At 50.3% G+C, this 11,347-nt stretch overlaps 1 protein-coding gene across 1 annotated transcript in view; it reads left to right on the forward strand.

The window, feature by feature from the left end:
- Fam20a (family with sequence similarity 20, member A) overlaps positions 1-7,909 on the forward strand; it is a gene marked incomplete at its 5' end in the record, with an annotated part of 54,252 nt that extends 46,343 nt beyond the window's left edge. Inside the window, 7 exon segments of the mRNA XM_005402116.2 lie at positions 1,551-1,643; positions 2,588-2,703; positions 3,367-3,547; positions 4,375-4,484; positions 5,202-5,283; positions 5,748-5,807; positions 7,288-7,909. Coding sequence (XP_005402173.2) covers positions 1,551-1,643; positions 2,588-2,703; positions 3,367-3,547; positions 4,375-4,484; positions 5,202-5,283; positions 5,748-5,807; positions 7,288-7,552 — 907 coding nt within the window.
- Positions 7,910-11,347: the final 3,438 nt, after the last annotated feature.

The raw sequence follows: 11,347 nt of genomic DNA on the forward strand, positions 1-11,347 counted from the left end.
ATTGAGCCCAAATTGAAATATAGTATCATTTTTAAATGTATTTCCCGGCTGGGCATGTAATCCCAGCACTCTGGAGGCTGAGGCAGGAGGATCTTTGCAAGTTCAAAACCAGCCTGTGCTACAAAGTGAGCTCAAGTCCAGCCTGAGCTGCATACCAAAACCCTGTCTCAAAAAGACAGACAAATAAATAAATAAATAGATAGATAGATAGTATCTTTTTTAAAAAACCCTGCAATTTTTTTCTGTGCTTTAAAGTGAAAATTATGTGTCCCCCTATTACCAAGGGGAAGGAGAAATTTATCTTCAGATACTATATGTACATTCTAAGCATAAGGATGCTTTCAAATATGCTGTACAATCCACTGCATAGATGTGTTTCTCACAGGGAGAAGCACTGATGTAAAGTAAAACAGTTTTCAAGTTTAAAAACACTTCTATCCTATCCCACACAATCAAGAAACAACACTTCAGCAGACCGCAAGGGTGTCAAGAGATTATAGTCCTTATGTTTAATTCAGGAATTAAAACGCGATGGGAACAGAATTTGCTGATGCTAAAGGGAAGGGGGTTGGAGCGAGGCGTGGAGGCCATCCGAGACGTGTGTCTGCACCTTCTGAAATTCAATCTCTGCCTTCGGCAGCGCCTTGCGGTGGTTTTCAGGACTAGCTTGTTTTCTTTGCAAAGTGCATATTACTAGTTCAGCTGTGGGTGCTGCTTATACCCTCTGCCATATTGTGTTTATTTACATTGCTTTTGCAGCCTTTGTATAATATAATCCACACTGTGGATTATAAAGTTACTCAAAGATCACCATTCTTCCGTGTTTATTATCAAGACAAAGTCAATAGAGGGGCCGAAAGCCACCCTACGATGCCTTAATGACTAGGGGGCACTTTCCTGAACATGCATACCCAGCCAGCCCATCATACTCGGGCTGGCCAGTGCTTTTCAGGAATGCATGAGTATTTCCAAGTGTACATAAACCAGTATCTTCTACCTCAGCCTCCCTCACCCTCTGGCTGGGCCCACTCTTACCCCTCACTTTAGTTCCTATGAGTTCCTGTGTTTCTCCCAAACTACATGAAGACACAGCAAGTCCCAGTGCAAACCTCAGGCGTGCTCAACCTCACCTCTAGGGTCCTTCCCACTGCCCACTTCCGGCTCACATCCGCCTTTCTTCATTGCTGGGTGTCTAAATCTACAAGGGCTGTGGTTCTGCTACCTAGTCCTCTCTCCTATATGCACGTCTGCAAAAGCAGGTCTGTATTTGTCTCCTGGAAACTGCTGGGTCTTTGAAAGAATCAGCCACGGTCCCCAAAACTGAAGCAGGAACTTCAGTGGTGCTTACTGTGTTGCAGGAAGCCCGATTCTTCCAACTTTGCATCTCTTCCTAGCCCCGGGAGCCATGCGCCACTCCTGATTGGTCATTCTGTGTATACCTGAAAAGCATAAATCCTGTTTCTCTTCCTCGCTGGTCCTGCCTCTCAGCTCTCTTCTCAGGCTCACAGCTGAAGTGTGAGTCCAGGGCGTGACTCCTTCCTTCCTTCCAGACAGCAGCGAGACGAGGAGACGCCCGCTGACTTCTTCTACTTCATTGACTTTCAGAGACACAATGCTGAGATCGCAGCTTTCCATCTGGACAGGTGGGTCCGGCCCCACAGGCCACAGGGTCAACTGTAAGGGCCAGTCCCCCAGGAGGGGGCAGCGGGCAGACCCTCTCAGGTGGAACTTCCTGGCATTTGTTCCTTCTGGCTTTGCATCTCTTCCAAACCTCAGTGTTGTGCCTTCAAACTCTCCCTGCAGCCCCATAGATTAAGAAGCACAAGCTCTTCTAATGTAATGAAATGAACATTTATGAAGAAAATGAACGCTGTCACTACACTCACATTGCTACCTCGGCCGTGACACTGCGCTTGGCTCTATTCTCCTGGTCTGAAAATGAGAAGCCGCCCGGTCCCACCTACCCAAGGAGTCTTAGGCTGACGATAATTAGGTGATACTAACTAGGTGACTCTAACCTCCCTATTTGCTCATTCACTGCTACTCAAAGTGTGGTCTGTGGATTCCTATCACAGGCCCCCATCGAGCACCTTTTAGAAGTGCAGGGTCTCAGCCTTATCCTAAGTCAAAACAAGATCCCCCTGGTGATCCTTCAGCACATTTACCTCTGAGAAGTGTTGACCAAGAACAGTTTGGGCCAGGCGTAGTGGTGCACACCTGTAATCCCAGAACTTAGGACGCTGAGGCAGGAGGATCGCTTCGAGTTCGAGGCCAGCCTGGGCTACAAAGTGAGTTTAAGGCCAGCCTGAACTGCATAGTGAAACCCTGTCTCAAAAAGATTTTAAAAAAAAAAAAAAAAGAGCTTGGATGGTGGGAAGGTCTGCAAAGGAGGCTTGCTGGAATAAGGTTGCCTTCTCTACCACTTTGGACTGGGGTTTGCCCTGGACATGACCAGCTCTGCCCTTGCAAAGAGGCCTTCAGCATCCCCTGCTGGGTACAGCAGGAGCACTAGCCATTTCTACCGTGTGCCAGCCTAGAGACGGGACTTCCTGAGCGGCCTCGTTCTGACACAGCTTTTCTCTTTCAGGATTCTTGACTTCCGACGGGTGCCCCCAACAGTGGGAAGGCTGGTGAACGTCACCAAGGAAATCCTTGAGGTTACCAAGAATGAGATCTTGCAGAGTGTTTTCTTTGTGTCTCCAGGTAGAGTACCAGCCAGAGCCATGCTCTTAGTGTAAGTACACGGGGAGGCAGTGTCCCCGCTGTCACCTTCAGCACCTGCATTATTGGGACAGCAGACGCTGCCATCAGACGCTCCCATCTCGGTCTGTTTGAGCAGAACACAAGGTGAACTCCGGATGGGGACAGGCTGTGTGTGACAGTCCGACTAGCCTGTCTGGGCACTGAACCTACAAGGCTGCCCGCCCCCCACGGTGACAGAATATTCAAATCGTGGATAGGATGCAAAGAAGCCGGGTGCCACATTCTCTGCTCTGAAATAGTGAAAATTGGTACTCAGGACGCTCGGTGTAGTAGCATTCGCTAGTGCTCACATCTGGATAGCGGGATTGCCTTCTGCATTTTCCCAAGCTGGGAGTTCAGGGTTCCCTATCCTAATCCTAAAGAATTTCTTGCGCAGAAAGATGGCATGCCTCGCAGCCATTCCTTGTGTATCTGTTACAGAAAACAGTGCACTGTACGTTCAAAATCTCACTACTTGTCCTCCTGCCTCACTAGACCCTGAAGCCGATGATAGCACCCGCCACCCCAATAATGCATGTGCCAGTGGCAGGAGGTCAGACCACTGGTGAAAGTGACAGTGGGCATCTGCCTCACCATGTGCTCCTCTCCCCTCTCGCCCCCCAGCCAGCAACGTGTGCTTCTTTGCCAAGTGTCCGTATATGTGCAAGACCGAGTACGCTGTCTGCGGCAACCCACACCTGCTGGAGGGCTCCCTGTCTGCCTTCCTGCCGTCGCTCAATCTGGCCCCCAGGCTGTCCGTGCCCAGCCCCTGGATCCGCTCCTACTCGCTGGCAGGAAAGGAGGAGTGAGTTGGCGCCCTGGCCACGCTAATGGGCCTGCGATCTAGTCCTTGAGAAAAGCCATAGCTGGACTATGGGAAGCTGCCTCTGTCTCACTTCGTATTAATGCTGGGACCAGCTGGACTGGATCTGTTCTCTCCTTGTAGTGCATTTATTCAGTTATAAAAGCCCTACTAGGTGCTAGGAGACAGAAGTAAAAAGTACCAGTTCTCTCTTCAGGAAGCTTCCGGGTCCAGTGGGGCAGAAAGACAAACACCCGGGTTAGGAATACACAGGGCCATATTTTCTGTAACAGCGAGGCACACGGGGCTGTGGGAGGAGCGCAGGGCGCCCTGAGCAAGACCTCCGAGGCCAGGGCGAGGCACCCACGATTATCTGACCAGAGTGATCAGGCGCACTGTCCACCTCAACCACAGCGGAGAAACAAGGAAGGAGGTCCTCTGAGGGACACGGCAATCCCTGAAGACTTGGGCGGAGGGGTGCACCGTAGGCAGAGGGACACCTGGGGTGACAGGAAGGATGGCCGTTCGGGCCCCAGGGTAAGAGGAGCGTGAAGGCAGCAGGACGGACACCAAGCGCCGGCCGCCTCAGCCCGCCAGCCTGCCCCGCAGGCCTCAGTCCAGCGCCGAGTGGAGGGCTCGGCACCTCTCGCCACGGGGATGGACTGCTGTCTCCTTTCCCCGTGTCCTTGCCCAGAGGCCTCTCAACGGGCCCAGCTACCCCAGGCAGCCTGAGGCACTGTCACCAGCCCAGGGAGGGGCAGCCAGGCCTCGGGAGGGCCCACAGGCTGCCCTCTCGGCTGCTCAGCCCCGGGCCTTCTTCTCACCCCCAGGTGGGAGGTCAACCCCCTTTACTGCGACACAGTGAAACAGATCTACCCGTACAACAGCGGCACCCGGCTCCTCAACATCATCGATATGGCCATCTTCGACTTCTTGATAGGTAGGGCCCGGCCCGGGGGCACCTGGCACAGGGGACTGCTGTGCGGCTGAGAAGGCCGGGGACTTAGCACCCAGGGACAGCCTGGCTCGGGGGCAGTGAACAAGCTGTGCCTCCCAAGGCCAGGAGCGCAGGCCGAAGCAGAGCGAAGTAAACACACTCCCCCTCTTCAAAGGACTGGGAGGAGCGCAGGGGACTGTCCCTGGTGAGGCAGGCCCACCACCTCCCACAGGCAGGAGTAGATCTCAGGTCACATGTCCGCCTCCCCCAGTGAGGGAGGCCAGGCAGGAAGGTGAGAAGGCGCACAATGAACACAACAGCGGGAGGGCCACAGGCAAGGCGTCCGCCTGGGAGGTCCGTCATTCCGCCTTCCAGCCCACAGGAACCAGGCGCGGCCGGAAAGGGAAACATTATAACCAAAGCGGGCCGGCTCCCACATGCGCAGAGCGGGAGAGAGATGCTCACATAGCCCATGTCCGCCACCTCTCAGGTGAGCGAGGCGGGCAGAAAAGCCGACGTCAGGATGTGCGAGGCACAAAGGCACATTTCTGTGTCGGAATCCCGGGCCAGGGCTAGAGGCAGGGCACAGGGTGGAAGACTTAGACATGCCGGGTGCCGCCAGGTTTACACTCCCTACTCTGGACCGCTGGCAGGCCTCCAGAAGTCAGGAGCTCTGTCCCCATAGCCTACTGGACCGCCCAGCTCTTTCTTCCTTTGCAGGAAATATGGACCGTCACCATTACGAGATGTTTACCAAATTCGGGGACGATGGGTTCCTTCTCCACCTTGACAATGCCCGGGGGTAAGTGGGCGTGCTGGGGTCCCAGCTGCCCCCGCCCCCGCCCCCATACTCCTTCATCGGCTGCTCAGGGGGAACCACGGGCCCCAAGGAGGGTCTGCACTGCTGCGTCCCATCTCGGTCTCGTCCTGCTTTCCCACTTGCTGTTTTTCTCTCATCTCCGCTACACGCCACTGATTCTCGCCCATCCTAAGAGCACCCGCATGCCCTCTCGTGAAACAGGGTGGGGTTTTCTCTGATTTTCTAACGGAGAATACAGCCTGTCCCCGGGGGTGCCCCTCTGTAATCGGGGAGTGAAGGAACTAACCCAGAAGCTTCTGTGACCTGACTAAAGACAAGGTATAGGAGAGGCAGCTACCACGGTCCCTGGGATTTCTGTTCCCAGTCAAAATAAGTTGAAGCAAACACAGAAAGCATGAAGAGAACGAGCACGTTCGTTGTCTGATGGAAACCGTTTCTCCTCGTAGGTTCGGGCGACATTCCCACGACGAGGTCTCCATCCTCGCTCCTCTCTCGCAGTGCTGCATGTAAGTGCTCAGGCCGGGGTGGGCAAGGAGGGCAGGTGAGACCTGGCACGTTTCACTCTGCCTGCATCCACGTGCTGGCATGCAACGGCCTGGGATGTGGGCGGGCAGAATGGCATGAACTGCCTCGTTTCTTACACAACTACCCAAGTTCCCCCAGCAGTATCTCACTTTCCCACTCTTCAGAGTAAAATGCATTAGGATCTAATCTTTTAAAACTTTCAACAGTCAACTTTTATCCACAACCCACTGAGATAATCACCCAACTTTTGCGGAACCTGATGGCACTGACATTACCCATCAGACCTCGCCTTTCCGCAGCACCCGCACGGGCTCATAAAGATTATGTGATCACCGTCTGAGTACAGTCCTGATCAGTCCCCTAAGTCTGAGTCTCACAGGAAGCAGCCACTGACGAGGGCGAGGTAGAACAGCGGAAGGGGGGATTGAAAATGATCAAATATGCACCAGTTCCCCCGAACAAATATAAATACCAGGTGTTACAAACAACAATTTAAAAAAAGCAAAGGCCCTACGGCATTCACCTGACCCCCTCTCCTCTGGGGACACCCAACCTACGTCCACACCTCTCCTAGCAGTTGTGCCAGCCTCATGAAACTGTCCACCTGCCCAGCTTCAGCATCCAGAGCCAATTACAAGTACGTGATTCACACCTAGCCAACCATCGCATTGGCTTCCAGTGGAAAACTCAGAACAGGAATATTCTTAAACAGTCTTAGGTGAATTTAAACCTGTCCCCCTGCCTGCTTCCTTCTACCCTCCTGAGGATAGCTCAGGACAAAAAAAAAGATCAGTTGTACTTGGGTCTAAGTTGGAGTCCTACATAAAAAGCATCAAAATCCTAAAGGCAGTGGTCTCACCTCATTTTCGTCCCTCTGATTTTAGAATGTGACACGAAGAAACAAAGTTAGCAAGGAATGACTTGGAGGCTGACTTTTAAGATAACAGGCGACATCATTTCACTTCCCACTAGCTTCAAATGGCCTTGAAAATCCTACATGTCACTTCTGGCTTGGGCAGGGGTGTTGGCTTTTTGAGTCGGGGGCTCCCTACGTAGTTCAGGCTGGCCTCAAACTCACTATACAGCCCAGGCTGGCCTTGAACTCACTGCAATCCTCCTGCCTCAGCCTCCCGAATGCTGGGATTACAGGGATGTGCCACCACACCTGGCAGTCACTTCAGTTTTATCAATATCAAAGCAAATGCATATGGCCCAGCACCATGGGTGGCATTACGGTTACTAGATGTTAAATGGCTTGGCAGGCTTTCAATCAAAAAGCTACTAGGGAAAAGCCTATCACTTTTATCCATTCCCTTTTTTATTTTGCACGGTCTTCATTAAAACGCGCTTGAGAAGGAAACAGAGATGAAGGACAGCAGTTGCAACAGCTGTTTGTGGGCACAGGGGAAACAGAAGCTAGCGTCCTCGTGTTTACTTGGTTCCTGACTTTTGCCTTTTTAGGATAAAGAAGAAAACACTTCTGCACCTGCAGCTTCTGGCCCAGGCCGACTACAGACTGAGCGACGTGATGCGGGAGTCACTGCTAGGGGACCAGCTCAGCCCTGTGCTCACAGAGCCCCACCTCCTGGCCCTGGACCGAAGACTGCAGATCATCCTCAAGACAGTGCGGCGCTGCATAGAGGTCCGTGGCGGGCAGAGCGTCATAGCCGACGGCCCGGCACAGCCATCAGCCGTGGACCCAGGCCAGGCTAACCCGACAAGCTAAGCACCGGAAGAGCCAAGTTTCAGAACGGATGCTGGAGCCAGGGGTGGGCTGCGGAGCGCAGACCGGCCCTTCACTGCCACCTTACAGCCCCAGAGGCCGGAGCACCAGCTCAGGAAGGAAGCGGGCAGGGCGTGTTCTGAAACAGACGGGATCCACTCAGTTGGCTTTTCAGCCCTGGGTATAAAGGTCCCTGCTCCTACAGTGAACTGCCTCGGCCGCACCTGCCCAGAAGGACGGCTTCCATCACGGCCACAGGCTCTTTTCTGGGAAACCTGGATCCGGCTCAGGCTTGGGAGATCTGCAAGCCCTGTTCCCAGGAGTCTAACGGTCAAATAAAAGGACATCAAGTGAATACCTGACTGTCCTCCGAATCCTTATTGTATCTACAAGTACAGGACAATTCCTGCCCAGACAAAGCTTCCGGAATACCTCAAGCAGACTTACAATCTGCAGATGGCTAACGATCACACTGGTAGCTCAGACTTCACACGTTCTCCTTCCGTGCACATCACTGGCCCAATCTGAGTAAGATAACCTCCACTGACCAGTCCTACAGCAACTGCTCAGAAACACTGCCAGGGAAGGTAGTTACGGGAACTTGCTCAAAATACCAGAAAAGGGGTGTCTGAATCTCAAGAGTATTAACTACCAACTGAACCATCAAGTATGTCAAAAATTAGTAGTTAGTAACACAGGGTAAGTTTTGACAGAGGGAAAACAAGGGGACTTCTCCAGCCAGGACAGCATGGGTGGGGACTATCAGGTATATGAGCTTAGAGCAAAGCAAGAAAAAGACTAGTGCCTACCAGACCCCGAAGCCACAATCCTTTTCCCAGATAGCCCAGAATTGTCATCCCCCTACCCCCAAGAGCTGGGGGCCATCTGCAGAGGTACAGCCAGCCTGCACTTGGTGCTAGCTTAGAAAGGGCTAAATGAAGTCTCCCAACCTTCCCTTGAAGGACAATGGACAGTTCCCATCTCCTTTATCATCTCTCTAGGCTGTCAACATCCAAAACCCGTTTAACAGGAACCTTTGCTTCTTACTAGGAGTGTATTCATTCCATGGAATAGTTAGTCAACAGGTACAAAATACTTTCATCAGTTAAGTTCTTTTCTGATCAGATCAAAGGCTCCAACACTGCCAGTGAGAGGAGAGTAACAAAAAGCTGTCACTAAAGACACAAAGAAGTCAAGAACTGCGAAGTATCACCCGCTAGTACTTCTGTAGAATGTCCGAAGTCAGCTGAACAGGACAAATAACAAGTCCCTCGGACCCATCCGGGTATCCCAACTGGCTAGTACGTTTGCCCCTGAGCCTTGACTCCCCCTAGTAACATCATCATTACCCTCCACATTGAGTCCTTACCATGTTCAGGGAGCTTTACCCGAGTGCAGAATCAACATACACGTTGCCAATCCACCCAAGTACACACACACGTACACACACACACACACACTATCCTACCTCCAATGGCCAAGCAAGACGACTAAGTCTTAAGAGACACTAACAAATCACACATTCTACTAATTTAGACCCATCCCAAAGTGTTTTTTCCACTGTAATACAAAAACCCAACATGATCACACTCAATTTACAACTGAAGTTACGTTTGCTTAAAATGAAAAATAATTACACTACCTCCTTAAAGAATAACCTTAATACGTTCGCAGCAGCTTGAACCACTGGCAGCACACGCACGCACGACGGTCGCGTCGGGCGGCACAGTACCGTCCCACTGGGTGGTACAAGCCGCCCGACGCGACAGTCGTGCATGCACAGTCCAGTCATAAACGTGTTAATCCCAGAGACTTCTTTAGCTAAGGGCGCCCACCTGGAGCTCAGAGCTTCCCCCTTCATTAACTGTCTCTTAGTTCAAGTCATTTTTCTGCCCCGTGGAGGAGCCAGGAAATCACACCCAGAAAAATGGGCAAAAAATATCCTAGCAGACATTCAAAAAAAGGCACAAAGGAGTTTGGGACTTCGAAACCACAGCCTCAGGAAGATAATTACGGCTCCACCTCAAATCCAGCCACCTCTATGACCACAAACTAGCTTTTACACGGCATATATTCTGCAATACTTCACGTAACGGAACTGAATTTGGTAGTCATATTGTCTTCAGTATTGTATTATTACTAACAACAAAATTAAAAGCATCGTTTGTTAAAAATACCGGCAAACATTCCATTTCTGTGAACTATCAAGTTCTTCCCATTTGTTCATTCTGACCGTTGCCCAACTTTTCTTGAAATATATTCTGACTATGTGACAACTCCATGTTATCTGACAGCAAGCAATACAGTTCGGGACGAGTAGAGAACGGGGCTTGGGAATCTGTTGCGGCCTTCTCAACCATCAGGACAATCTGAATCTGAAGACAGTTTTATGCCCTACACCGCTGTCACAGACGCTGAACTGGCAAATACTGAGTCACTGCTCCTAGGAGAGGCTCAGGGTGAGGTCTCTGAGACTCTGGTCTCATTTCTGCCGCCCATCCACACGTAATTCTGCTCTACAGATACTTTATTTTCTATTGCCAATTCCTTAACACGGCACTCGTGGCCAACAGCACTAACTCATGAATGAACCAAGTTTATCTAATGAATACACACTCTCTCCACGTCAGGTACAGCACAGCTTTCGTGCAGGTAGGAACATCTGTCAACACATAATCCCCATACTTGGGGGACTTTTAAACAATAAAATCATCAACAAAAAATACGAAAATAGTAACGCGGCACTAAAAAAGACCAAGGAAATGACAGTTACTCATAGCTGAAATGAAAAGACTGAACGTCCCTTTGGTTCAACCTTGGCTGGGAAAATAGGCACTGCAGACTCTACTGCTCTGCTCAGGTCCCTGGATGACTACAAAAGCGCTCTGAGTACTGGAGGAGCTTGGGGGTTACGGATAAATCCTAGCAAATAGGCCGATCTGCGAATCCAGAAGACGTAGATAAAAGGAACTGATTTAAAATAACAAAGATGACTTTAAAAAGCTCTCCATCTAGTGGCAACTTGCAAAAACACAAAACCACTTGAGCAAAACTGGAATTTTTTCATAAGATAAAAAAATCACATTCCTTAGTGCATTTAGTTTTGTGTAGCCATGTCACAGATCTCAAGTCACGTCAAGAAACAAATTTTAGGGCCGGGGATGTAGCTCAGTGGCACAGCACCTGCCTGGCAAGCACAAGGTCCTGAGTTCGATTCCCCGTACCAAAAAACAAAAGAAATAAATTTTAACTGTATGTTTTAGTACTCAACAATGCGAGTTTCCTCACTAAAACCCTATACCCATAAAAGGCCGAGATTTAATATAACACCTTCTAAGTTCACATAACCATGGCCTTCAATAGCTATTATGACATACATTTGGGGACAGATTAAGTGGTTTATCTACTTACTGTTCCTTCATGTGCTTCTAGCTAAACTAAGAATACACTGGGCCTAACAAAAGCACACAAAGGGTCCACCAATTTGTTGTTGGAGATAAAGTACTATTTTAAAAACAACAACCACCAAAAGCCCTGACATCGTGCTACTTCAATGTTTAAATGTCAACATTTAAAACATTAGACAAACAAAAACAGTGAGACTACATGGGCCACAGTTTTAGAGGGAGAATTAAACTACAATGAAATCAACCCTGATAGACCTTCTTCGTTGCACTGTGTTGTGATTCTCAAGGTTCAACTGCAGCTGGCTGAGGAAGGAGATCACAGAATCTGGACAAGGTGTACAAATGCTGAAACAGCAAAAATTAAAGAACGTTCTTCTGGTACCACTGCTTC

This window comes from Chinchilla lanigera, unplaced genomic scaffold, assembly GCF_000276665.1.
Source record: "Chinchilla lanigera isolate Chin_1 unplaced genomic scaffold, ChiLan1.0 scaffold00077, whole genome shotgun sequence".
Classification (NCBI taxonomy): Eukaryota; Metazoa; Chordata; class Mammalia; order Rodentia; family Chinchillidae; genus Chinchilla; species Chinchilla lanigera.